Genomic DNA, 26,841 nt, shown 5'->3' on the forward strand with positions numbered 1-26,841 from the left:
TTTTAAAGACCAATGCGAGGGGGCTAGGGTTTTAGTGAGGGTTTAGAGAGCGCAGCGCAGGGAGGAGCGATGGCGATGAGAAGGTCGGGTGTCGTGGGGCGGCGTCTCCTGCAGAACGCGCTCCGCTACGGTGGGTATCCCGCATTGTCTCATTTTCTTTCGCTTTCTCCGTGACCACCTCTCTTTGTTTGGGTTTTGGCAGAAGAGGAGAAGAGGGTGCTTTTTGGGCCTCTCGCGGCGCCTGGCAAGCTCTTCGCTCTGCGCGGCTTCAAAACCCTGGGCTACCTCAACGCGGAGAGGAGCTGGCCAAGTCCCGATGACAGCGGCAGCGGCGCCACAGGCGCCACCGGTGGCGCGAGCACCGCCACTGGGCCGGTTGTCCCCGAAGGGAGCACGTCCAGCCGGGAACTTGATGGTAGCAACGCGGCGGCTGGCAACACGGGTGGCGGTGCCGCTGGAGGGGTGGGGACTTACGGCTCCACTAGCAGCTGGTCCTCTAAGCCAGGCACCGGCAAGACGTGGCCCAACCCGAATGCTCCCAGGGACATTCCCACCTACACCCCCAGCTCCTACAGCAGCAGCTCCAAGGGTGGTGGTAAGCTGTGGGACAATCCCAATGGCCTCCCCTACTGGGACTCCAAGTGGGATGATCCCACCAAGCCGGAGCTGAGGGCCAAGGGATGGACGTGGGATCCTAACCCGGCAAACTCCCACATGGGCACCTGGCCTGCCGATCAGCCACCTCCCAACCGGAGCCCGCTTGGCTTCTCTACTCCCAGGGGTGGCGGTGGCTCTTGGGACCGAGGGCCGAGGAGTAACTTTGGCGGCGGCGGCGGTGGCGGCTTTGGCGGTGGTGGCGGTGGCAACTTCAACCAGGGTGCCGGAGGGGGCCAGGGCTTCCCACAGGGTGGCGGTGGTGGTGGCTTCCCGCAGGGTGGTGGTGCTCCGGGCAACTTCCCGCAGGGTGGTGGTGCTCCGGGCAACTTCCCGCAGGGTGGTGGCCAAGGCGGTAGTTTCCAGCAGCAAGGGGCGGGAGGTGGTTTCCAGGGTAATCAAGGCGGTGGTAACTTCCCAGGCAATCAGGGTGGTGGTAACATCCCAGGGAATCAGGGCGGCGCTGGCGGCGGTAACTTCCCGGGTGGCGGAGCTGGAGGCAACTTTCCGGGACAGGGAGGGCAAGGAGGTCAAGGCGGCGGTGGTAACTTCCAAGGAGGCGGTGGAGGTGGTGGCGGCTTTCCGGGTGGCAGATAGATATGTTTAGCTAAGATATATGTGTGTTTGCCCTGTGGTTTGCTTTTATTCAACGCGTACACACTTAGTTTACACGGGGAGAATGTTAGATAGAAGCACGTAGGACGAGTCATGGAGCAATGGGTCCATGCGAATAAGTTGCATAGCGGCTCTAGATCCCCGGCCCGCATCCTTGGATGTTTGACAGGAAGCCAGGAGGGTTTTCCACGCAACATTGTCGGGCGCAAACGGCATGCCACGAATGACTTCTTCCGCCTCGGCTCCCACTCCTGCTCGTCCTAGGAGATCTATCAAGCATGCGTAATGCTCGGCAGTGGGTGCCAATCCAAAGTCATGCAACATAGACAAGAAGTAGTCGAGGCCGGTCGCAAGCAAGCCTGAGTGGCTGCAAGCGTGCAACATAACAGTGATGGTGATCCCATCCGGTTGTACATACGCCATTGTCATCACTCTGAAAAACTCCACGGCCGTGGCGCCGTGCCCGTGTTTTGCAAGAGCAGCGAGGATGGAGTTCCAGGCGGCCACAGCCAGCACCGAGTGCCGCTGCATCCTTTCAAACACCGTGGTGGCGTCATCCAAGCGCCCGCATTTGGCATACATGCACACGAGAGCAGTGCCGGACACGGGGTGGCCGTCGAGGCCGCGAGCAGCTACCTCGGTGTGCACGGCCCTCGACGTGGCCTCGTCCTTGAGCGCGCTGCACGCTGCTACAACCACAGCAAATGTAGCCGCATCCGGCATCACTCCCTCAGCTCTCATCCGCTGGTGAAGCCGGAGTGCTTCCTCCGCCTCCCCAGCCTCGACAGTGGCAGTGAGCATGGCGTTCCATGACACCACGTCTTTGGGCGTCAGCTTGTTAAAGACTGCTGCGGCCTCCAGCAGGCAGCCGCATCGGGCGTACATGCACACCAGAGCTGTTCCAACCACGGGGTTTTGGTCGTGGCCAGCAACTCGGATCCGTGTATGGACGCCCCTTCCCACTGCCAGGCCTCGGCCTCGATCCTCAAGCTGGCAGCACGCAGCACAGAGGGCAGACAGTGTCATTTCGTCCGGCTGCATGCCGTCCAAGTTCATGACCAGGAACATCTTCAGCGACTCGTCACCCCGCTCGTGCTGGGCATAGGCCGAGATGATCGATGTCCACGACACACGGCTCCTGTCTTGGATGTTGTCGAACACTCTCCTGGCCTCTTCTAGGCAGTGGCACCTTGAGTACATGCTGATGAGAGCGTTCTGGAGCACGGTTTGGGAGGCAAAGCCGGACGCAGCCGCTCGCGCGTGGACCGCCCGGCCTCTTAAGACGGTTTGAAGTCCCGGTCCCAGCTCGGACAAGGCACCGACGACCGCTACAAAGGTCACTGCGTTTGGCTGCACGCCTTCCAAGTTCATGCGGAGGTAGATGAGGCATGCCTCAACGTTGAAGCGGTTGTGGTGGTTAGCGAGAAGGATGGCATTCCACGAGATGAGGTTTCTCGCGGCCATGTTCTCAAACACCTGCCTTGCCACCTGAGTATTGCCCGACTTGGCATACATGGTGACGAGGGCGTTTTGTAGCGGAATGTCGAGCTCATATCCACACGCAACGAGACGAGCATGGATGGCCTGGCCCTCTGCGCCTGCCCCTAGGCTGGAGCACGCGCTGAGCACGCATGACAAGGTGAACGCATCCATGTCTGCCTGGGCTCCCTCCAGGTCCATAGTGTGGAACAAGCAGAGTGCTTGCTCTTGTTTGCCGTGGTCGATATAGGCAGCCAGCATCACCGTCCACGACACACTGTTCCTTCGCTCTATGCTGTAGAAAGCCTTTCTTGCTCGGTGCAAATCTCCGCACTTGGCATACATTTGCACCAGCAAGTTCCCAATAGCGGTGTCTTTGTCTTTCTCTATTGCTATCAACCGGGCATGGATGCGTGCACCTCTTTCTAGCGCCCTTCCACTGATGCACTCCCGTAGGAGCGAAGTGTAAGCCTCACGGTTGTACACTTCTGGCACTTGGCCCCACAGGTCATGGTTCATGAGCTCCTGTAGCTAAGATAGTATGCCCAGTTGGGGCAAATGCTGGAATTCTTCTGTGAATGGCTATTTAGCGCTTACGGAGCACCGGATGTCTCTTCAAGAGAAGAGACATGTGCCCCTTCACGTGCAGCTGAGGAACAAGGTATGTGACCTGATTGCATCGTTGAAGTCGTGTGGCAGGTCGCGAGATTTGGAGGGAGGGCGACGACTTCACCGGCAAGCAGCTGATTGCGGGCTGGAGCACAACATGTACGTTGCGAGCAGCCTGGTAGATATGTACGCCAAATGCGGTAGCATGGCAGACGCTCGCAGCGTCTTCGACGGGATGCCCCGGCCTCCTGACTTGGTGCTGTGGAATGCACTTCTGTGGGGATATGCTACCAATGGCGAGGGAGAGATGGTTTTGCTGCTTCTTAAGGTAATGCACGTAAAGCACCACTGCTGCCCCCTGCCAGATGCCCAAACCTTCACTGCGGGTCTCAAGGCGTGTGCCTCTCTGGCGAATCAAGAAGAGGACTCTCAGCTAGGGGCTGTGAAGATGGTGTCACTAGAAAAGGCGATGTTTATTTCCTCTCGAGCTTCCAGAATATGCAAGGACGATGACAGGCTCCTAGCCAACACACTCATCAGCGTCTATGGCAAGTGTGGGAGCCCAGTCGACTCCCACATGGTGTTTGATAGGTTGCTGCGGCCAGATGCTGTGTCATGGACCGCGCTCATTCTCAGCTATGCTGACAACGGGGATGGCCAATCCGCCCTCACACTCTTCCAACACATGCAAACAGATCGGAGCTATCCACCACCAAACGGGCGCACCTTTGTTGCTGTGCTCAAATCGTGTGCCAATTGCCTGGCAGCAAACGAGGAGGTGACGTTAATCGATGGTAAGCTCGTCAAGCTTGCGGCTCTGGAGGTAGGCATGGCTGTTCATGCCCAGCTGCTGCTCGTCATAAGCTCCAAGCCCGACAGGTACGTGGTGAGCTCACTCATGGATATGTACGTCAAATGTGGGAGCTTTGCCGATGCCTGTCTAGTGTTTGACGCTGCCTGGTCTAGACGTAACGTTGATCTCGTGTCATGGACCGTGCTGGTGCTGGGCTATGCTGGTGAAGGCAAGGCAGAGGCAGCTCTCGAGTGTTTTGAGCTCATGACGCGATGTGCAGGCTGTGATTCCATGGCTTTTGCTGCTGCGTTGAGAGCTTGCGCCAATGTGGCAGCAGCAACCATCGAGCCAGCAGGCAAGTTACGGGGCCTAGAAAATGGGATGGCTCTCCATGCTCACGCAAGAGAGAGGGGCTGCGAGGAAGACAAGGTTGTAGCCAACGCTCTTGTGGATATGTATGCCAAGTGCTGGAGTATGGTCGATGCTCAAATGGTCTTTGACAGGATGCGGCAACCTGATCTCAACGCTTGGACTTCACTCATTTTGGGCTATGTTGACAATGGCATGGCTGACTTGGCGCTGGAATCGTTTGCGTCCATGACTGCCACCTTAGATGCGGGGCTTGCAACTTATACAGCTGCATTCAAGGCTTGTAGCAGTTTGGCAGCGGCCAAAGTGAATTCGAGGGGTTGTCAGCGCCTAGCAATTCTGGAGAAAGGCATGGCGCTCCACGCTCATGCTGCCAGCCGCCACACCCTTGCTTATCACACAGTCGTCTCCAACAGCCTTGTCGACATGTACGCCAAGTGTGGCAGCGCTGACGATGCAAGCCGAGTGTTTTCCACAATGCTGCAACCGGACGTGGTGTCATGCAATGCACTCATGTCGGGAGCTGCAATGCCTCGGGTTGCTCTGCACTTCTTCGAGCTCATGCTACAGAAACAATTAGATGGCTGTCAGCCAGATGCGTGGACGTTTGCCGCTGCTTTCAAGGCGCTGGCACGTCTTGCGGAAGGAGAACAAGGGTCGGGCATCTCCGAAACAGGAAGGCCTGGCGGCAAACATGTGGTAGCAAAGCTGGTGTCTCTGGAGCGATGCATGGCCGTTCATGCGCAACTTACACAAACAAAACTATCGGACACGGTGGTTGCCAACGCCCTGCTGGATGTGTATGCCAAGTGTGGAAGCGTTGCAGACATGCGCCGTGTTTTCGACAGCATCAAATATCACACCGACGTGTCTTGGAATTCGCTCATCCGCGGGTGTGCCGTGAATGGCGAGGCAGAGCTCGCCCTGGCGCTTTCACGACAAAGAGATAGTAAGGCGTCCGATAGTGGGATCCCCGCGGCAAGGGCGTGCGCGGCACCTCTTTCGGCTTGCTCAAGTGTGGGGGACTCGGTCGCAACAAAGGCCATACACGCTCGCTTGTGCAGGTACCATGATCATGGCCCTCTCGACGATGGCGGGATCCTTGTCACTTGCCTCGTCGATGCGTATGCAAAGTGCGGCCGCATTGCTGACGCACAGCACGTTTTTGACTCGGCTGCCTCCGACAGCATTGACATTGCTGGATGGAATGCTTTGATCTCGGGATACAGCCGCTCAGGACATGTGAGCGCCGCGTCCGCACTGTTTGATCTCCTGGAGGAGAGCGGGCGTCCTCACCCAGACAGCGTAACATTCATCTGCCTTCTCACTGCGTGCAGCCATGGTGGATGCGTGGACAGGGCAAGGCACTACTTGCGAGTGATGCGTGATAAGTACGGCGCCTGTGCTGGCATTGAGCATTACCACTGCGTGGTTGACATGCTTGGCCGGGTGAACCAGCTGGATGCTGCTGTGGAGGTGCTCGAGGCAATGCCCTTTCAGCCCAATGCGGTGACTTGGACGCTGCTGCTAGATGCATCCTCCAGATGGAAGTGTGCTGGAGTGGGCCGTGCTGCACTCACATCGCTAGTTTCATTGGGATTAGATTATGAGGCTAGCAGCTACGTGCTTTCGGCCAACGTAAACACAGGCTAGCGACTGCAGGTGTCGCCGCAAATGCCCACACAGGTCATCTGCTTCAATGCCAGGGATCTGGACTTCCCTACATAGAAATGGATATCGATGCCGCACCTCCAACGTGGAGCAGCTGGTGGCGCCAGTGTGGAGCCTAATTGCCGCGTTAAAATCCGCGTGCAGCACAAAGAACCTCGAGTTTGGGAAGCGAGTCCATGCCACAAGTGAGGGGACGCAGCTCTTCGCCTCCAACATCTACGCCGCCAACACCCTTGTCAGCATGTATGCCAAGTGCAGCAGTGACATGGCCGATGCGCAAGCGGCGTTTGATGCCATAGCCGAGCAGGAGCGCGACGTTATCTCATGGACCGCACTCGTGCTGGGATATGCATCCAAAGGCATGGGCCGTGTGGCCTTGGACCTCTTCCAACGCATGCAGCTGGAAGGCGGCTGCGAACCCGATGCCCGGAGCTACACTGCGGCTTTGATGGCAGTGACCAGCCTAGCACGCGACGACGTTACTTGCAAAAGGTTGTGGCTCGACATCGGCAGAGACCTTCACGTCCAGTCCGTTACCAGCGGATCATGTGGCTCGGACGTGTTTGTGGCGAGTGCCCTTGTGGACATGTATGCAAAGTGTGGGAGCATGACGGATGCCCGAGCTGTGTTTGACGCAATGCCGCACCACGATCGCGACGTTGTCACCTGGACGGCCTTGATCCTGGGATATGTGGACAACGGGCAGCCTGCTCAAGCTCTACACGCATTTGCTCAGATGCATGATCCGAGTGCTCTGACTTTCGTGGCGGCGCTCAAGGCCTGTGGCAGCCTGGGGGACCTCCACCGCGGGATGCTTATTCACTCTCAAGTTGCCAAGACTGGTTTGGATTCCAAGGACACGTTTGTCGGGGGCAGCTTGGTTGACATGTACGTTAAATGCGGCAGCCTTGCAGATGCGTGGGAAACATTCCACAAGATGCAGCGCCGCGATGTCGTGTGCTGGACGAGCATCATCCTGGGCTATGCAGAAACTGGAGATTACAAGGTCGCATTCAGCCTGTTTGCATGGATGCAGCTCGAGGGTTGTCAACCGGACGCCCGATGCTTTGTCGCTGCGCTGACGGCATGCTCTAGACTGGCAGCCGTGGAGGAAGCACAACCAGCCTGCGTGGTCTCGGATGGCAAGCATGGCTATCTTGGAGATGGTGGTCTAAAGCCTTCAACTCTGAAGTTGAAGGCTTTAGAGAGAGGGATGGGGCTCCACTCCCAAGCCTGGCAATGCGGCCACGACGGAGATATGTTCGTTGCAAACGCGCTTGTGGATCTCTACTCCAACTGCGGAAGCCTTTTAGATGCTCGCGGGACGTTCGACAGGATGTTCCACCGTGACGTGGTGTCGTGGAATGCCTTGCTCCTGGGATGCGCGGAGAATGGACAGGAGCTATTGGCTCTGGATCTGTTTGCGTGTATGAGGCACGAAGGTTGCAAGCCGGATGCTCGAACACACGTAGCTCTTCTCGTAGCATGCGGCAATGCAGCTATCAGCTATGGGAGGGAAATACACGCAGAGACATGCCGGAGTGGCCTCGAGGTCGAGGCATTCGTTGCAAGCTGCTTGGTCGGGTTCTATGGTAAATGTGGGAGCATCGGCAATGCCGTGCGTGTGTTTGAGACGCTAGACAGTGTGAGCCTGGTTACATGGAACGCGCTCATGGCTGCTTGCAGCTGCAACTGTGGCTCTAAGCTCGAGCAACAAGTCACAGTGTTCACCCTGTTTGAAAGGATGCAAGCTCAGGGTGTAAAGCCAGACGGTGTCACTTTCCTGTGTGTGCTCACCGCGTGCAACCATGAAGGTCTAGTAGACAGAGGCATGGCCTGCTTCGAGTCCATGTCCTCTAAGCACGGCCTCGGCCCAGCCATTCAGCACTACCACTGCATGATTGACATGCTTGGGCGAATGAACCAGCTGCATGCCGCCTTGGACTTGGCTAAGACGATGCCTGTAGAGAAAACATTGGTGACCTGGACCATACTGCTGGATGCATGCAAGAAGTGGAAGAACTTGGCAGTGGCACAAGAGGCATTTGAGTCACTACTCAAGCTTCCTGGCGGGAACTTGCAAGCGTCCGCATACGTTGTCATGGCAGGATTGTATGGAAGCCTGGGCATGTGGCAGGAGCAGTCTAAAGTGCTAGCCATGGCTGTCAAGTGACGATCGAATTCCATCACAATGAGTATGCGCAGTAGCATTGTCACCTCCGCCTCCCTTGCTCATCCCCAGGGAGAACATGTCCGACTTCTCCTTCCACATGCCCACACTGCCGTAGATGTTGCCCATGAGAACGTAAGCGGCATCCTCCGAGTCGTCCAGCTTCATCACACAGTCGAACGCCAGCCTTCCCAGCGCAACCTCCTTCCACTTGTGACAGGCGGACAAGACGGTCATCCACGTCACGAGCTTCGGCTTGAACGGCATTGCCTTGACCATTGCCACCGCCTCGTGAAGCCGGTTAGCCCGGCCCAGCATGTCGATGGCGACGTGGTAGTGATGAACGTCGGGGTCAACCCCATACTCGGCCGGCATGCTGCGGAAGCATTTCATCCCCTTATCTACGAGGCCTGCGCGGCTGCATGACGTGAGAAGTGCCGTGAGAGACATCTTGTCTGGCTCGACTTTCTCGAACACCATTTGATGAAAGAGATCGAACACTTGAGCCGTGGCTCCCTGGCAGCTGTAGCCCGATAGCATGGAGCTCCATGACACCACGTCCTTTCTCACCATCCAAGCGAAGACGAGCTCGGCAGCAGTTAGGCTGCCACACCGGCTGTAGCAGTCCACGAGGCAGTTTGCCACAATGGTGTTGCTCTCCACTCCTTGCCTGCAGATAACGGCGTGAATCCTCTTGGCGGCATCCAGTGCAACGATGTTACCGCAGGCAACCAACGCCGCCACAAACGTCTGGGGCCGTGGACTGTAGCCTTGCTGCTCCATGCACACGAACATGTGAAGAGCACCCTCGGCTTCTCCATTCTCGGCATAGCCAAGCATCATGGCAGTCCAAGTAACAGCATCTCGCGCTTGAGTGCTGTCAAACACCTTCTTGGCATCAAGCAGGCTCCCACACTTGGAATACATGTCGATGAGCGTGTTTGCCACAAACGGGACTGAGTCACAGCCACTTGTTCTCGACTGAGAGTGGACGTCCATACCCCTCTCCAGGCATCGTAACTTCACAAGCCTTCCATCGACCAGCCGCCCTTCTTCCTTGGTTGCAAGGCTAGCACAAGCCATGAGAGCTGCGACGTAAAGGCGAGAGTTGGGAGCAAAGTCCTGTTGATCTTGCATGACACTGAAAAGCATAAGTGCTGTTTCGGGCTCCCCATTCTCGACATATCCCAGAGTCAAGACTGTCCACGACACAATGCTATGGCACGGAATCCTGTCAAAAACAGCGTGGGCTTGAGGCATGCTCCCACACTTTGACAAGAGGTCCATGAGCGTGTTGGCCACGAACACGTCCAAGCACCCGTTAGTTGACGCTTGCCAGAATATAGCCATGCCTCTGTCCATGCACCTCTTTCTGTTGTCAACTCTCTTGCCTTCCTCCTTGGCAACCAAGCTCGCACAGGCCACGAGAGCAGCAAGATAGGTGCGCCGGTCCGGCAGGCAGCCCTCGTCCGCCATGCGCGAGAAGAGTTCCAAGGCTTCCCCGCCTCGTCCAATCTCCGTATACGCCAGGATAAGTGTTGTCCACGACACGGCATCCCGGCGCTGCAACTTGTCAAACTCGGCACGAGCCTCCACCAGGTTTCCACACTTGGCATACATATTCACGAGCGAGTTTGAAGCGTAGCTGTCCTCTCCATCGCCCGTCAGGTGTCCCTTTTCAAGAGCATCAGCCTGGATCCTCTTGCCAGTCCCGAGTTCCTTGAGAGTGCCACACGCCTTGAATGCAGCTAGGACCGTCTGCCTGACTTGGTAGCAATGCTCCTGTGCAGCTTGCTTTCCTCCGAGCACCAGCGGGCCGTCATCTCCAGTCATGGGTTGCCTCCAACTCCATGTGTGGATCCGCGTCCACAAAGCCCTTGGCGGCCTGCATCCCTGCTGTGGAGCCAAGTGTGGGCACCGAGGCATACACCGCTCCTTCGCCCCCAACAAATAGAAACTTGAGCAAAATATCAGACCCCAAGAGCGGCAGCCGAGGTTCTCCGCCTCATGGCCACCAACACCTCGAACTGCTCTTGCCACATCCCAAGGCTGCCGTAGATGTTGGCCATCAGAGTGTAAGTGGCAGCATCGCTATCATCCAGCCTCAAGGACGCCTCAAACGCGAGCTTCCCCAGCGGCATGTTGTTCCACTTGCGGCACGCACCCAGCACGGTTGTCCATGTCACAAGTGTGGCTTCAAACGGCATGCTGGCAACCATGGCAACCGCGTCGTCGAGCCGGTTGGCACGTCCAAGCATGTCTACCATGCAGTGATAGTGCCTGATCTCCGGCTGGATGCCGTATTGAGCATGCATTGTGGCAAACAATCGCTCGCCATCGTCGACCAATCCTCCATGGTTGCAAGCGTTGAGAAGAGAGATAAACGTCACAGCATTGGGTTGCACGGCTTCGTTCTTCATGTCCTCAAAGAGTCGAAACGCCTGCTCGGTTCCTCCTTGGCAACTATAGCCCCCGATGAGTGCGCTCCATATCAGGACGTCCCTTGTTGTTTCCACACCCGACGCATCAAACACGAGCTGCGCGTCCAGCAGCCTCCCACATTTGCCGTAAAAGTCCACCAGCCGATGCACCACGAAAGCATTGCCCCTGTCCAGCTCCTCGCGACAAATAAGAGCGTGAATCTGTCTTCCGGCATCCAGCGCCACCAGGTTCCCGCAAGCCATGAGTCCGGCAACGTAACTCCTTGCATCGGGCGCACAGCTCGAACTCATCCTGGACAAGGTCTCGAGTGCCACCTCGTCTTCACCGTTCTCTACGTACCCCAGTAGGAGCGCATTCCAGGACACAAGGCTCCGGCCCTGCTTCATCGCATCAAACACTGCTCGAGCATCGGCCACACTCCCGCATTTGCAGTACATGTCGATGAGCGTGTTCGAAACAAAGACGTCCGACTCACACCCGCTCTCGGCTGCCTGCGAATGAATCCGTGCCCCGGTTTCCAGGCTCTGGGCCTTGACAAGCCTACCGCTGCCAACTTCTCGTTGCCATTCCTCCTTGTCTGCCAAGGCCGCACAGGCTTTCAGAGCGGCGACGTAAGTCTCGGCACCATGGCCTTGCATGCGCTGATACAGCTCCAAGGCGAGGCCACACTCCCCGTTGTCCGTGTAACCCAGCATCAGCGCAGTCGACGCTACCACGTCGTGGCTCGGCATGCGCTGGAAGACTCGACAGGCCTCCACAAGGCACCCGCACTTTGCATACATGAACACAAGCGTGCTTGCGACATAGACGTCAAACTCGTAGCCACTCGACCTTGCTTGTGCATGGACAGCCCGTCCCTTGCTCAGGCCCTCGTCTCGTGACGAGTGTTCCGCCACGCTGCAACAGGCCGTGAGAGCCGCAACAAAAGTCCGAGAAGTGGGAGCACAGCCGATGCGAGCAAAGAGGTCAAGAGCAGCGTCACCGTGCCCATTGTCTGCGTAGCCGGAGATCATCACGTTCCACGACACAACATCGCGGCGCACCATCCTATCGAACACGTTGCGGGCATTGACAAGGCTCCCGCACCTCGAGAAGACGTCGATCAGAGTGTTGGCCACGAAGGTGTCCGACTCGGCCCCAATCTCCACAGCTCCGGCATGAAGAGCGCAGCATTTGTCGAGGGACGCCACCTTAACGAGCTGGCCATCCATGAGCCGCCCCACCTCCTTGTCTGCCGAGGCCGCGCAAGCCACAAGCGCGGCCACGAAGGTCCGCGAGCTTGGTTGGCAGCCCCCCTGCGATGTCATGCTCGCAAACAGCTCCAAGCCCATGTCACCCTGCCCGTTCTCCGCAAAGCCGAGTATGAGGCAAGTCCACGACACGAGATCGTGGAGCGCCATCCGGTCGAAGACCGCCCGAGCATCGAGCAGGCTGCCACACTTGGCGTACATGTCGATGAGAGCGCTGCCCACGAACAGATCATTCTCCACCAGCTGCCCAGCCTGGGAGTGCAGAGACATTCCCCAGTCGAGGGCATCGAGCTTGGATTTGGTGGCGGCACTGGCAACACAGGCCCGGAGCGCGGCAAGGAACGTTGGAGCGGTGGGCGGGCAGCCGGAGGACGCCATGCAGTCGAGGAGGTGGCGGGCAGCGGCCGCATCGGCAGTGGCGGCGTATCCCAGAATGAGGCTGTTCCACGACGCCTGATCGTGGCAAGGAATGCGCCAGAACGCGGCGCTCGCATCCCTGGTATGCCCACACTTGGCATACATCTCGACGACGGCATTGTGCGCGTAGATGCTCCAGCCGCCCCTTTGCTCCGCGCCGCGGTGAATGCTTCGCCCCGCCTCTACCTCGCCTGTCGTGCCACACGCCTTGAGCGCCGCGATCACGCCCGCCCATCTCACCCCCTCTGCCGCCTCCCGGGCGGTCTGCTGCCTATACGAGAAGAAGCACCCGATCGAGCGGCGCATTCATCGCATCGCCCTAAAACGCGAAGTGGAGGGAGGACGAGGGCTGACGTGTACGCGTGACGCCACATTCTCCCGCCAGCTGGCGGCGAAATTTTGATTTTTGTGTGAATGAATCAAAGTCGGACAGGGCGGCTGGGGCTTTCTCCCTTCGATCTCGTGGCTCTAATTCTCTCTCTCACTTGGATTTGTCAATTCGATTCCTGGCAAGGGCTGCTCCAGCGGCCGCGTGATTGCAACGCGTTTACAACGAGCTCCATGAGTCACGCGAGATCTAAGCTGCCCTGGTGATTGATTAGGGTATCATAGGCCGCTATGGCCGGACAAGGTGAGTTCCAGGAGCTGGTGGAGACTCTCATTGGGCTGCTCAACGAGATATCATCCCTGGGGGACTACGCCAGATCGCACCGCAAGGAATGCACCAATCTCGCCCGCCGACTCAAGCTCTTGGCCCCGCTGCTGGAGGAGGCGAGGGAGGCCAGCTCGCTTGATTCCCTTCGCCCCTTCCACGACCTCAAGCTCGTTCTCCACTCGGCCAAGGACCTCCTCTCTCTCTGCCACAAGGGAAGCAAAATTTTCCTGGTAAGCCGCAAAGTTCTCCTTTGACTTGCCTGAACTGCGGATGGAAATCTAGATCATGAAAAGAGAAGGAATTGCCAGCAGCTTCCAATCCGTGACCGCGGATTTGGAGCATGTGCTAGATTCCCTGCCATACAATTCACTGAATCTCTCGGAAGAGGTCCGAGAACAGGTATGTCGACCAAAACCTGTCTTCCTTGGTGAGCTTTCGATGATGATTGTGATCCATGCGCAGGTGGAGCTGCTCCATGCGCAGCTCAAGAGGGCCAAAGGCAAAGCAGAAGTTATCGACACGGAGCTGATCGAGGACTTGATGCGATGCAGCACGAGTGACGAACGAGACTATGATAGAATGGCAGCGGAGAGACTAGCCGACAAGCTACACCTCAAAACCTGGTCCGAGATAAAGGAGGAGGAGTTTCGTGCGCAGGAGAGCCTGAAGCTGGACAAAGGTGGTGACCTTGACGCTGCAATCAAGATGGTGCTGGGAAGGCTCAAGGGCATTGCCATCTCGGACGCGGACGAACCTTATGTTTCAATCGACAAAGCACGAGTTGACTTCGCTATGAGAAATCCCTTGTCACCGTCACCGCGATCAGACAAGCTGAGCAACCCAGCCATTCCAGAGGATTTCCGGTGCCCAATCTCGCTGGAACTGATGAAAGACCCCGTCATCGTTGCAACTGGCCAGGTTACGTGCTCTCATCGTGAATTCTTTTATTAATTGTCGTGATTCCGCAGACTTACGAGCGCTCCTACATCCAAAAGTGGCTAGATGCCGGCCACAAGACATGCCCGATAACGCAGCAGACGCTCCCGCATCTGGTGCTGACTCCAAACTATGTTCTCCGGAGTCTCATCTGTCAGTGGTGCGAAACCAACGGGATCGAACTGCCAAAGAAAGTTGGCACGAGTCGGGGTGGTCACTCGTCCGACTTGGAAGCATGTGGAGACAGGGTGGCCGTAGAGGCGCTACTGCAGAAGCTTTCCAGCCCCCAAGTGGATGTGCAAAGGATAGCTGTGGCGGACCTCAGGCTGCTGGCAAAGAGAAGCATCGACAACAGGATTTGCATTGCAGAAGCTGGAGGTGTTCCGCTGCTGATTGGACTCTTGTCATCGACGGACACGCGGATACAAGAGCATGCAGTTACCGCTCTGCTCAATCTCTCCATCCACGACCCCAACAAGGCTCAGATCGTCCAGGCAGGTGCTATAAATCCGATTGTCGAGGTTCTCAAGTCAGGCAGCATGGAGGCAAGAGAGAATGCCGCTGCTACGCTCTTCAGCCTCTCGGTTGTGGACGATAACAAGGTGACGATTGGCCAGACGGCTGCGATTCCAGCTCTAGTGAACTTGCTCAGAGAAGGCACTCCCCGAGGCAAAAAGGACGCAGCCACTGCCCTTTTCAACTTGTCCATATACCAAGGCAACAAGGCCAAGGCAGTGAGAGCTGGCGTGGTTCCGCCGCTGATGGAGCTGCTGGATCCAAACGCAGGCATGGTGGATGAAGCTTTGGCTATTCTGGCAATACTCGCAACGCACCAGGAGGGGCGCGTTGCAATCGGCCAGGAGTCAACCATCCCACTTTTGGTGGAGCTCATACGTTCCGGCTCGGCCAGGAACAAGGAGAATGCAGCTGCTGTTCTCCTTGCTCTGGGCCAGAACGACGCAGCTCATCTTGTCACAGCGCAACAGTACGACGCCGGGGTGCCTTTGGCGGAGCTCGTGCAAAACGGCACCAGCAGGGCCAGGCGCAAAGCGAGCTTGATCCTGGAGCTGATGCACAAGCAACAGCAAGAACAGTTAAACAAGCAACAATAACAACGTAAGACGAAGAAGAGAAGCAGGCAGGACCAAACAACTCAATGTCGTCAACACTTTCTCTACATGCTTGCACACATGGAGGGTGGTGCTCTGTGCTCAAAGTTGCCCAGGAAGGTCCACCATCAATCAACAACACACGCAGAGCTTGGCGGTTTGTTCATTCACAGTGCTGCTGCGGCTCGGCTCAGAGACAAGATTCAACGAACGCGAGCTTGGTTTGGATGGAATGTTGCTGAGACATGCGGAGCTCTCGGCTCCTCTTGTTCCAACACAGCCGTGATGACCATGCATTTAGAGGACGCGGACACCTAATGATTGAAGAGGAACTGCCCTTTTAAGTGATTCACTTTGGCTTCGCTCTTTCACACATGAAGAGGCACAGATACTCCCGACTTCGTTAACATCAGGAGCAGCAGAAAGTCCACAATCAAGTAAGAACAATGCTCGTGACTTGGATTGTCCCACTGCCGCAATCGCGGCTGCTTTCTGACTCCTGGAGTTTCGTTTTCCGTTGGCTCAGGATAAATACTTGTAATCCGTTCCGGAAAACTGCAATGTACGACGAATACGGAGTTACCGTCTTTGTTTGGGACTCCCCAAGCTCCGTTTCTTCGCACTGTGTTGGAACGGAACTAGAGTTCCGTGGTGCTCGTTTGCTCACGGTGTTTGGGGGACTTGCAACCAAGTCCGCATTTGGCAGCAATGCTTCTGGGATGTCGTATCCCAAGTAAGCTGTCGATATGGGTCTGGCACATGCAAATGCCCTCGTCAACCTCACTTGGATACTTACAGCAGCAAATAACCTTGGGTGGCAATTGTGTGCCTGTGCTTTCTCCTAGAGAAGCTGCTCCAAAACTAGCGAGATTCTGCTTCTACACGGTCAATTTTGTGGCATGATTGCTCTCCGTTCTGGTTTTCTTCGAGCTGCCAAGAATCTTTGTGGCTTTGTACGATGGGAGCCTTCATCCTCTTCGGTTCTTGCGTACTTCTCCAGATGAACTTGCCTGATGAAGACTACATAATATAAATCTGTTGCCGCAGCTTACCTGGAGAGAGCTCAGAAAGAATCGGTATAACACACCTGGAAATTCCATGCGAGGTGGTGTGAAACAGCTTATAGAGCTGCGAGCAAGATCCAGAGCGACAGTGAAAGCCGCACAATAGTGGGAGCCGCTAAGATGGCAGATGGCAGTCTTCTAGATTAGCGTGGGACGCGATGAGGTCCTCTGTGTAGGCCCATAGCTCTTTGCCCAGCTCCATGTCGCTGGCATACTTGCTGCCTGAGGTTTCCTGGCAGTCTGCAAAGTATTTTCCGGAAATGCCCTCGACATCTGGGTGTGCCGCCACGTAGCATGTTGTAGCTGCTCCTTGTTCAATCGTCTTCAAGAATGGTTCAATCCACGAAAATGCCACTGGAACGGGGCAAAGATCAGAATCAATCCAGATGGAATATTCAGGTAAGCTTTCTCACAGCCTGCTGGTTCAGCAAATTTCTCAACGAAGCTGCTGTTGAATACTCCAGGGTGCAACGCGTTCACGGAGATGTTCACTCCTTGCTCCTGGAGAACGTTCAGACCAGAGGAGCAAAAACAAAGTAAACAGGACCAACCTCGAGTCTACGTGCCAGTTCCTTGGCAAACAATATGTTGGCAAGTTTGGTCTGTGCATAAACCGTGGACAGTCCATGAATGCTGCAAATTCATTGTAATGTGTAAGTTTTCTTTATAACCATACCATACTATACCTCTGCAAAACAGGGACTGCGAACATCCAACTTTTTCTGTGAAGATTCTTAAAATTAATTCCCCGAGCACTCTCGTGTTGGCTGGAAGCAACAACGACAATTCTGCCTCGGTTGCCGGATTGCGTTGCAGTCTCCTCTATCAAGTCGAGCAGTGAGTGAGTGAGAACGAAATGGCCAACGTGATTCACTGCAAATGTCATCTCCAGGCCATCCTCTGACAGGACGAACTGGCTTGAAGCGATTCCTGCATTGTTACTTCAGACATAACTTTGTCAACCATGAGCTTTAATTTGTGTGTATGAAGATACTTACATGAGTATGTGAAGTGGCAGGCCCAGAGCTTTGAACTTAGCCACGAAGTTTCGCACAGAGTACATCGACCCGAGATTGAGATGGAGCACGGTGACCTGTGCATTGGGTGTTTGCTCCAAAATCTTGAGTTTTGCTGCGTGTGCAGCCTTAAGGTTCTCGGAGGCAATGACGACATGAGCACCTCTTCTTGCGAGCACTCTAGATGTTTCGAATCCAATCCCAGCGCTACCGCCTGTACATGGAGGAAAGGTATGGTGTCGATGCCGAAACCGATCAATTCCCAGACCTGTGATGAGAACAACTTTGGAATCAAGGGAGATGCCATCCATGACTTCCTCTGCAGTCGATTTCGCGCGGCTCCTTGGGCTCTGTTCAACCTTGGGGGAGACAAGGCTCTGGAGCTCCTCTGTATAGCATTCATTCATTTTGCTGTTCGACCATACCCATGAATCTAGAACAGCACAACTGCTTACTCAGTGATCCGAGAAGGGCCTCTTGAGGCGGAGCTGCCCGTGCCACAACCTTGGATCTCGCACGTTTGCTGCATTTCCTGCTACTTCTGGGCTTCGCTGTTGGTGCAGCTGATGCAACTGGTAACTGGAGCTGGAGTGATGCAAAACGGGTTGCCATTTGTTCCAATACGCCACAGACTCCTACATGGTAACTCCTTAGCACACTCACCATTCATTAGTAACGGGACCACTGGTCCGTGGGTGGCTGGGAGGGATGGGTCACCTTGTCCTTTTGTTTTTCACGTGAATGAAGGAATTCAAGGGCTGTTAGGGACTGCAGATCTTGGGAGATCGCCATCATGACAATGTTTTCGTGCCTTATGGCGTATATCTGGCCATTTACCTCGGTGGAACGGAGGAGAGCTTCAAGTTCAAGGAGTGTAATACATTCTAAACACCATGTATCATTATTTTATTCGCTCTGAGCCAAAAGCATCCTCGCTGTCTTGCTACATTCTGCCGTTCTTTGCTCGCCTTGCTGTCTGATAGCGTGGCAAGTTAGGATGTAGGGTTATGTTACGTAGGAGACACTTCGTAGAACAATTCTAAACACAGAGAGGAGAATAATGACTAGTTAGAACTATTAGCTAGAGCTCTCTCTCCTTCGAACAATCTCTTGTGGACTTTAGCAAACAAAGATGGCTGCGGAGTGCAACTGTTGTCAGTCGTCTTGAAGTTGTCAAAATCCAAGCCGACTTTAGCAGCAGCAAGCCGCAGCTCGGGGACAATGGACTTGGGGAGGCTTGAACTCCGTGTGTAGACAACAGCCCCACCATAGCCGTCCCATGCATCGTTGGACCCGGTGTAGTACACGAAAATGTAGTCGTCCGGTTGCTTGTTGAGCCGCGCGGAGACGATGAACCTGCGCAAGAGCCCCCAATCAATCCATTAATTGCTCATGAAGGATTCGCAGCTATGCTGGCAATCGCGCACCGGACCCACGCACACGGAAGCTTTCCTTATAAGATTCATGGCGGTTGTTGGACGTTTGCTCACCAATCTTCTCTGTAATTGAGGTACTCGTTGTCATGATTGGAGAGGACTCCCGGGCGTTTGGGATTCTTCTGCACAAAATTTTGTGTTGCGTCGCGTGTGATGAAGCCGCCGTCGGGGGTGGTCACCCTCCACGTCAATTTTCCGGTGAGCTTGTTGGGGCTGGCCGAGAACTCATGGACTTGGCAATCGTAGAGATCGAACAAGGGATTGAGACCGCTGGTAATATACCATGTGCCTGTGAAGTCTTGGGTGTTGAACTTTTCCACCAAAGCGCAGTCTGGTACCGGGTAGGTGCCGTCGTTGGCACTTTGAGGGATGCACTTTTTTTTGCTCAGGAGGCATGTGTTGAATTCCTCTACGACCTTGTTCTGGAAAATGTCTCCACATCTGACCTATATTCGGAAACAAAACGAGAGAGAGAGAGAGAGAGAGAGAGAGAGGAACAGAAACAGAGTGAAAAACTTGATCCCAGAAAGTCTATAAAATCAAATAATACTTGGCACTTCAAGTCTCCTGGACTGCAAGTTTCCAGACAAACTAAATTGGCAGCGCATGAAGGATCTCCCACGCATCGAACCAGCTCAGATCTGAAGAACATGCGATCAGCTGGATTCACAAGAAACAACGAATCCCAACAAATGAGGAGGTGGAGCACAACAGCACCTGCATCCACCCAAAAGACATTTCCATGTTTTTTGAGCGGTCTCGATGTCCAGAGCCACAGCTTGGTTTGCTGGGTGCAAGAGCAAACACGTTCCCAGGATCAAGCCCCATGCATTTACTTTGAATCCCGGCCCGGTACTTCTTGTTGCTACATTCTCCACTCTTCGGATTCGTACAAGCCGGTGCGGAGCCGTGGTACTGGCAATCTGCTCCTTCTTTACCTGCACGCCATAGAACATCTTGCAACTCTTCTCCTTCAAGGCCCATCCTACGGCCTTGCAGTGATACATTTCAAGAAGCCTCCAAACAAACAAGGGACTGATCGTGAAACACCCGAGGTGGGGGGGCGTCGACACTGATCTTCCCCCTTCTGTAGGCAGCTCGAACCATGTCCTTTTTCTCAACATGTTGCTTTTGTGGGCCTTCTCAATCTGAGGCCTGGGACATTCCACGCCGCCAAGATTCCAGGCAAAAACGCACGTTTCTAGAATTGACACACACAGCTTGGAGGACGCGTGGGATGCCGTTACTTTTACGGAAAAGAAAACGAAATCCTATTGCGCTTGACACGTAATTGCGCCAGCTTACTGCTCCACCTACCGGCAACGAGTGTGTCAAAAGTCCCAAGGACAAACCGTACGGAACGCCGTAAAAAAGATATCTTCTGGAAGTATGGCACATCGGCCAGTGGAAACCTTTGGTGCACCAGGCCGTCTTGAACAAACATATAGGCCATGCTAAAGATGGTGATGCCCAGGCCCTGCAATTCGAAACTACATCCTATTACTTACTGCTCAAAAGCACAAACCAGGAAGGAGTCCGTGGTGGGAGAATTCGCAAGACATGAGAGCTATAGCGGGGACTGCGTTCATTGAGCTCGAATGGACCTTGGCGATGAGACTGTTGTAGAGAGGCTTGTGGTAATTAACTGTTGGAAATTTGTGTGTGCGTTACCTTGTGCATGCTCGACAAGCAAGAGTGCCATGGCGCTTTGTGTACCCATCTAGCCCAAAACTCCATACCGAGAAATAGCACAGTTGCACCTAATGCGAAAGACACCGTGCCAAGGATTTCCAGAGCAGGCAGTTCACTGCTGCCTTTCTGGACATAGTTAAAGATTTCTCTTTTGTGATCAAGTCTATGTGTGTCAAAAACATATTATGGCATGCCAAGAAGTACTGAGGTGGGTAGTGTGGCAACAAATTTTATTATACTGCAAAATATATGAAATTAAAACATATGTGTGCTTCAAGTGTTTAGCAAAATAATCTTTTGGTTGCCACTTTTTTTTCAAAGGCACATTGATTCACGGCCACACATGAATTCTTAATTCACATCAATTTACTTACCACATTATCATCTTCTTCAGAATGGCAGGAATGCATGATGAGATGATTTGGAAGCACAACTAAACCATACATTGTAGATGCTATCCCCAAAAGACTGTTGGCCATGAGTCTTCACATTCCACATGACTGTTGTATATTGTTGGTTGCATTAATTTGGCGCCATGTTAGACCACTTGATTAGGGCTACTGACATTGTAGAGGGCATTGAGCATGCACTCATGGCTACATGCATCTGGGTTGATTTAGAGTCTGGCCAATCTCTACCTTAGAATAGGCAAGAATTGCAAATGTCATATGTATTGTGACATGGCACTCAAGCTCTTCACCAAGAATGAAGTTTGATAAAGAATGGAATCCCATGGAAGAAGCAGACATTGGCTATTGGATGAGACTATTAATGGATTGATAGAGATTGTGCACACTGGATGAGCCAGAGTGTGATATCCTGCTGTATTGGGTAGTGTGCTGGACACAACTAAGCATCTTGGGTAGCAGAGTGTTGTGACCACAATCAAGGCACAAATAGAGATTCTTCTATGTTCTTGTTTCCAAGTTCCATAAATCATCAAATCACTTGTAAAAAAGTAGAAGACATGGTTTCACATGTGGCATGAAGTACATGAAGTATCTGTTTATGTGGTATATCCCATTCAAATATTACAATGGATGATTCATGATTGTGTGTATAATATTTTTATGTGCACCTGAAAACAAAATAGTATATTAGCACCTATGTAAATAAAAGATGCACCCTTGTGAAATCCCACCACTAAAATGCCACCAACTCGCTTACCATTATGATATCTTGTCCCCGTGCTTTTGGTGACCAGGGCATAGAGAGGGTTTGTTCTTGAAATATGAACAAGCTTTAGAACTAAATTTATAAGAAAGTGGCCCCTCAAGTTTGGTATATTTGCAAATATACATCTTGAAGGTTTGAAATGCAATTCTGAAGTTTAAGAGCATTTCAAAAAAATATTCTAATTTAACCTAGAAAAAATTACCCACTAAATAGATCTTATTAAGCTTATTTCAGGTAAAGTATGATTCAATTGATGATTTATGAACAACAATGAAAAATGTAGCTATTATTGGGCATTTTGAGTTGATCTTGATTTGATTAGAGAGGAAATTACTCTAAATGATATAAAGTCAAAGGATTAGGTAACTACATTTTTGGAAGGGTAACAATTTGAACATTTGATAAGTAATATTTTTGAGTGTTTGAATGTGTGGTTATCTAGAGCTTGAGACATGTCTATCCTTGAAATGCTTCAATGCATTTTGTGCAAACTAGCTAGGTTTTCTAGCATCAATTAAAAGGTGATGAGGTATATGGTAAGAGTGGAAAGGCACAACTAAAGTTAATCGACAATGCATAAAAACTTCTTTATGATGCAATTTTATGAGTTTGCTATTATATTTCAGATCCTATTATATTTGAAATACATATACAAAGCTATACTTGTGTGGTAAGCATACTAATATAGTTTTGCGTATGCTTTGGATAGCAAAAAATATGATTGATTTATGGTTATGCAATTTGGTATTAAATAAGTTTTGAGTCTGTCTCTATTAATTGGTTAAGGGAATTATACCACATATTGAGATTAACATTTAGTAATCCAATTTAGTCAGTGTGGTTGATTATAAACAACCAAAGAGAACGAGTAGAAAATAATCCATAAATATTCAAATATAGATGGAAAAGGCTTATAAACAAAAATGCACTTTATTTTCTAATTGGTTAATGGTTTTGGGATATTTACCTACACAACACTCATAACTATATAATATCATTAGAAAGGTGATCAATAAAATGATTGAGATATACTAAGAAAGTACTACACATCATTTATAAACTTCAACATAAAGAACTTTAGTTATAAAATTTTCATACATCATGAATATGCTTCTTTTATATCCCCTTTAGATCAAAATATTATCAATAAAATCAGTAGTCACTTTTGACATATCACAAAGAACTATATATTAGAAAATCACCAAAGTATCATTCAACCTAAACATTATAAAAAATTTGCACAAACCAAATAATATATAAAAAGTAGTTTTAGGATATCCTCTTCATCCATTGACACTTGCTAGTACCCAAAGGTGATATTGAAACATATGAAATCAATTGTCACTTTTGGCATATCGTAAAGAACCTCATTTATTATATATTGGCAAGTCATCAAAGCATCATTTAACCTAAATGACATCACTAAAAACTCATATAAACCAAATGATACATGGAAATAGTCTTAGAGATATCCTCTTCAACTATAGCACTTATTAGTACCCAAGATCTAATTAATGGCTTCATCCCAAATGAACAAACTCCGAGAGGGAAAGACAAGAGAGAGATACTCAAGGTCTCGATTTTAGTCTTGATTCTTTTAATTTCCTCTCGAACAAATGCAGCAAGTAGGAGATTTGTAGTATGCATACACATTTGGCATTGTCATAATATTCAATAGGTAATAGTTGATGCAAGATGCTTCTGTCATCACCAGATGAAGTTCATATACTTAGGGACTTCAATACTTTTGGATAATACCCTTTTCCAATAATTTTTTTGACATTGACTCATAAGATTTTAATCTCATTTGATGATTGAAACTAAATAAATTTTTTGATTAAGCATCCTTAGTTACAATAAAATGATACATTGCAATCTTAGCCCTAGAAAATAAGTCAAATTTAAAGAGATTAATATACTCCTTCAATTGATTAATTGTTATCTCACCAAGATCATCAAAAGGATTTGAAGAGGAAATAAAAAATCTTGAAGGAAAAATGGAAGGAAATACAAAAATAATTGAAATAAAAGTAAAACAATGGGATGGAGTGGAATAAAAGCAAAAGGAATGGAAAAAATATAAATAAGTATGAGATAAGAGGAAAGCCTCATAATTACACTTGGCATGATTGTATTTCAATTAATCTATATTAATAATAAAGTTAAAAGCTTGACTTAGCACCACTTACAAAGATTGATCCTTAAACTTGTGATTACCCATGCACACAATCAAGTTAATAGCTATTGCCATAGAGAATGAAGGTTAGCTTTATTATATGATATAAATGCACATGACAACATTTGGCAATAAATTGTCAAAAATAAATTTAAAACTATCAGTAAATATGGAAAGGATAACAAAGGACCTTCTATTATATAGCAAATTTAAAAAATAAACACTAAGTGAATTGGTGCCAAATGAAGCCTTTGATGATACTTTTAAAAGTGTCATTGACATATTCACACAAGAACCCTTTACTACTTGCATAACATTTAATTTCCTGAAAGAACTTTTATATCAAGGCCTTCTATTACAATAACATTAACATGATGTTATTGAAACTAAGATTTCCACCCAAGAAATGAAAAAAGTCAATCCAAAAAACGTTGATAATGCTAATATATATGGCCAACTCAATAATGAATGTCATGACCTTGTTTACATCTTTGTCCTCATCCTTGAATATGAGTAGAAATAACAACAACCTTTAGCAAAACAAAATCATCCCTCACAAAATGTAAAGGTAGAGTATGTGTAATTACAAGTGGGTGAGGTAATGTTTTATAACATTATATCAGCTAAAGAATATAGTCCAAGGTTACTGAAACACAAGTGTATGTATAAACCCCACAAGATTTTGACAAAGCATTAGCCATAATATGCCTAACTTGATTTACTTTTATATATTGAACTCCTCATAAAGTAAAAAACTCTAGAAGAAAATACTAATTAACTCAAATAGCCTTTGATGGAGAGAATGTAATTGTTAGAATGCATCATTATAATCATCAACATGTTTAAATACAAAATTGAAATATTTAAAAGAAAGTTATAACTTATATAAATAGGTTCACTCAAACTATTATACATACTATTATAATGCCATCCTTTGAAAATAATTGGGAAAGTTGAATATATACCCAACATTATCACATAAATAATAAATGGTAATCATTGTGATGTGATTAAACCAATAGTACACATCATCTCTCGGATTCCCACAAAATAAATATAGTTGGACATGAAGATTGGTAAAGGAAACTAAACTAAATGTTGTGAACACCACCATCAATTGTTCAATTGCATTTACATAACATTAAAAAATTGCATTAATTGTTGCAAGGCAGGAACAGCCAGCTACTGCCCAAGGCAATTGCCCATCCATGGATGGCAAAGAAAAGGAAAAGGAAAAATGTTCATTAATGGCAAACCATGCAAGAAAGATGGACTTAAACAAATAACTTATGGCTATATAAAAAAGAGTATGTAGCCTTGTGCCATTTAGAATATTTCTAGTATCTAGTGATCTTTACATCAACAATGATAAAACTAAATCAAGCAAAAAAAGCACAAATGCAAGCACTCCTTAGGGACTTAAAGCTGTCTACTGTATAGATTACATATATTTGTACTCACATATAACTTTAGTTTATATACAATGAATGATCCAGATTGAATCCAATCCACTATGCTAGTAATAATATATAGCATCATAGACCTTTCAAATATTATAAACCAAATATTGCTGTATAGTACAAGGAATTATTATAGAATTGAAATAGAAATTTTAAAATTTAAAGTTTGAAAGTGCACCTTTAAAATGTCAATGTGAATAGTATTCTGCTAGAAGGATTTCTCCTACTATAAGAGCTTGTGCTGGAACTTGGTCAACTTCCCTTCGTCATGATCAAACTCCAGCGGAGTAGCAGTGGCAAAGTAGGAAAATTTTGGATCGAGAGAGGATGAGCTTGGACCACTGCAAGTTCAGCTTGAGGTTGGCATAGTAGGCCATGGAGCAGGATGGATTGTTGAGTGCTCAATTGTGCATTGACAGGCTTACCTTTGTGAACAGTGCCTGGATTGTTCTTGGAGTATTAAAAGAACAAATCTATAAATTTGATTAGAACACAATAAAAAGCCTCATTAAAGCTGACAAATACATATCTACATGAAACATTGCATAATGGCTGAATGCATAAATTTGTGTTTTCTAACTTATTAGAAATCTCTTATCAAGATCTTGGTATGGTCTTTGGACCACCATGGTTCTCCTCGAGCAGCTTGAGGCTGGCCTGTGTATGATGCTCTTGAGGTCCTGGCAATCACCAATATGGTTTCCTGCCGCGAGCTCCTGGACCCCTCCTGAATCATGCATGATCCATCGTCCAGAAGTTATATGTCATGGGATTAGTCATTGATGCTCATATAATGGTAGGGTCCATCCAATGAACAATTGCCACGGACATGTCAGTAGCTTGTAGAACTCCCACAAAAACTAGAAAGTAACAGTTGCTGCTGAAGTCTGCCACAACTTGAAACAATTACTGCTTTTGCAAGTACCCAAAAACACATCACTGGAGACAAATACCCAATCTTGGAAAATGCTGCAATGCAAGCAATCCTTCCATGTACAAGCTTCTGGTGGTTGCCAAGCAGAGAAATAGCCCGAAAATGTCTCAAGCTGTGCTCCCCCATGAAAAACTAAATTAAACAAAAGTCAGGAAACAACACCAATGAGAAACCAGAGTAGAGAGGTGGCTTGGCTGTCTAGAAAGTTGCAGCAGGCTCCCAGCACCCAAATGAGCCTCAGAAATTAGTGCATTCTCATCTTCCAGGTGGATGTGGAGCATCACTAGCTGGCAAGCATGCGTCGCTTTGCTGCTTATAGCGAATGCCCTCGTGAGGTATTTGTTATAGACTAGGTAGTGCGGCTTTGGAGACCCGAGCATGCTCTATTGACGAGCTCTCCCATGTTGAGGCGCTAGTAGCAATTGCCGCACATGCACCTCTCTTAATACCCGAAAGACACACAAAAGCTACAAAACAATGCCTCATGAACATAAGGAGACGAAGGCACAGAATTGTAGCTCAGGGGATGCTGGGGACTTAACCCACTGAGCAACATTTGCCCTGTTGCAATCTCATAAGCATACAACTCCTTTGTCACACAACACTCTTACAAGATAACGGGCAAGATACAGAGTGGGGAAGCATAACCTCCACAGGGTTGTTGCTTGGACCCATACCACTCCATGGGAGGAACGCCACTGATATGCCATCGAGGTAT

General features: G+C 50.3%; 10 protein-coding genes and 1 pseudogene across 11 annotated transcripts; 4 read left to right on the forward strand and 7 right to left on the reverse strand.

The window, feature by feature from the left end:
* The first annotated feature begins 10 nt into the window (after nucleotides 1-10).
* Nucleotides 11-1,323, forward strand: LOC9639888 (glycine-rich cell wall structural protein 1.8). The gene is made up of 2 exons (XM_002986092.2): nucleotides 11-130; nucleotides 203-1,323. The coding sequence occupies exons 1-2, from the start codon at nucleotides 70-72 to the stop codon at nucleotides 1,249-1,251; spliced, it is 1,110 nt and encodes a 369-aa protein (XP_002986138.1). The 5' UTR covers nucleotides 11-69; the 3' UTR covers nucleotides 1,252-1,323.
* On the reverse strand, nucleotides 1,321-2,154 carry LOC9639813 (pentatricopeptide repeat-containing protein At4g21065). The gene has a single exon (XM_002986169.2). It carries the CDS (start codon nucleotides 2,152-2,154, stop codon nucleotides 1,321-1,323), a length of 834 nt encoding a protein of 277 aa, XP_002986215.2.
* Nucleotides 2,155-2,254: 100 nt separating this feature from the next.
* On the reverse strand, nucleotides 2,255-3,267 carry LOC112340891 (pentatricopeptide repeat-containing protein At1g15510, chloroplastic-like). The gene is made up of 2 exons (XM_024660070.1): nucleotides 2,403-3,267; nucleotides 2,255-2,304 (listed from the first exon to the last, which is right to left on the reverse strand). Exons 1-2 carry the CDS (start codon nucleotides 3,265-3,267, stop codon nucleotides 2,255-2,257), a joined length of 915 nt encoding a protein of 304 aa, XP_024515838.1.
* Nucleotides 3,268-3,289: 22 nt separating this feature from the next.
* On the forward strand, nucleotides 3,290-6,172 carry LOC112340892 (pentatricopeptide repeat-containing protein At2g13600-like). The gene has a single exon (XM_024660071.1). It carries the CDS (start codon nucleotides 3,290-3,292, stop codon nucleotides 6,170-6,172), a length of 2,883 nt encoding a protein of 960 aa, XP_024515839.1.
* A 24-nt stretch (nucleotides 6,173-6,196) lies between these two features.
* On the forward strand, nucleotides 6,197-8,389 carry LOC112340914 (pentatricopeptide repeat-containing protein At1g11290, chloroplastic-like). The gene has a single exon (XM_024660105.1). The coding sequence runs from the start codon at nucleotides 6,219-6,221 to the stop codon at nucleotides 8,361-8,363; it is 2,145 nt and encodes a 714-aa protein (XP_024515873.1). The 5' UTR covers nucleotides 6,197-6,218; the 3' UTR covers nucleotides 8,364-8,389.
* A 14-nt stretch (nucleotides 8,390-8,403) lies between these two features.
* LOC112340893 (pentatricopeptide repeat-containing protein At5g16860-like) lies at nucleotides 8,404-10,286 on the reverse strand. The gene is made up of 2 exons (XM_024660072.1): nucleotides 8,562-10,286; nucleotides 8,404-8,469 (listed from the first exon to the last, which is right to left on the reverse strand). The coding sequence occupies exons 1-2, from the start codon at nucleotides 10,284-10,286 to the stop codon at nucleotides 8,404-8,406; spliced, it is 1,791 nt and encodes a 596-aa protein (XP_024515840.1).
* A 44-nt stretch (nucleotides 10,287-10,330) lies between these two features.
* Nucleotides 10,331-12,775, reverse strand: LOC112340894 (pentatricopeptide repeat-containing protein At4g33170-like). Its single transcript, XM_024660073.1, has one exon. It carries the CDS (start codon nucleotides 12,773-12,775, stop codon nucleotides 10,331-10,333), a length of 2,445 nt encoding a protein of 814 aa, XP_024515841.1.
* A 54-nt stretch (nucleotides 12,776-12,829) lies between these two features.
* LOC9639889 (U-box domain-containing protein 13) lies at nucleotides 12,830-16,048 on the forward strand. 2 transcript variants are annotated; one of them, XR_002990338.1, is made up of 5 exons: nucleotides 12,830-13,354; nucleotides 13,407-13,523; nucleotides 13,587-14,042; nucleotides 14,093-15,606; nucleotides 15,696-16,048. XR_002990338.1 is itself a non-coding variant. In XM_002986093.2 (4 exons), the coding sequence occupies exons 1-4, from the start codon at nucleotides 13,088-13,090 to the stop codon at nucleotides 15,170-15,172; spliced, it is 1,920 nt and encodes a 639-aa protein (XP_002986139.1). In that variant the 5' UTR covers nucleotides 12,830-13,087; the 3' UTR covers nucleotides 15,173-15,756. The 2 variants fall into 2 exon arrangements, 1 of the variants encoding a protein (XP_002986139.1); XM_002986093.2 differs by having other exon boundaries at nucleotides 14,093-15,756.
* On the reverse strand, nucleotides 15,608-18,007 carry LOC9639814 (short-chain dehydrogenase TIC 32, chloroplastic). The gene is made up of 8 exons (XM_024660106.1): nucleotides 17,705-18,007; nucleotides 17,518-17,637; nucleotides 17,232-17,463; nucleotides 16,920-17,174; nucleotides 16,785-16,866; nucleotides 16,647-16,734; nucleotides 15,979-16,587; nucleotides 15,608-15,921 (listed from the first exon to the last, which is right to left on the reverse strand). The coding sequence occupies exons 1-7, from the start codon at nucleotides 17,913-17,915 to the stop codon at nucleotides 16,349-16,351; spliced, it is 1,227 nt and encodes a 408-aa protein (XP_024515874.1). The 5' UTR covers nucleotides 17,916-18,007; the 3' UTR covers nucleotides 15,608-15,921; nucleotides 15,979-16,348.
* Nucleotides 18,008-18,229: 222 nt separating this feature from the next.
* Nucleotides 18,230-19,809, reverse strand: LOC9639890 (violaxanthin de-epoxidase, chloroplastic). The gene is made up of 4 exons (XM_002986171.2): nucleotides 19,403-19,809; nucleotides 19,236-19,326; nucleotides 18,740-19,131; nucleotides 18,230-18,605 (listed from the first exon to the last, which is right to left on the reverse strand). The coding sequence occupies exons 1-4, from the start codon at nucleotides 19,807-19,809 to the stop codon at nucleotides 18,314-18,316; spliced, it is 1,182 nt and encodes a 393-aa protein (XP_002986217.2). The 3' UTR covers nucleotides 18,230-18,313.
* Nucleotides 19,810-19,925: 116 nt separating this feature from the next.
* On the reverse strand, nucleotides 19,926-26,798 carry LOC112340895 (annotated as a pseudogene).
* Nucleotides 26,799-26,841: the final 43 nt, after the last annotated feature.

This window comes from Selaginella moellendorffii, unplaced genomic scaffold, assembly GCF_000143415.4.
Source record: "Selaginella moellendorffii unplaced genomic scaffold, v1.0 SELMOscaffold_72, whole genome shotgun sequence".
NCBI lineage: Eukaryota > Viridiplantae > Streptophyta > Lycopodiopsida > Selaginellales > Selaginellaceae > Selaginella > Selaginella moellendorffii.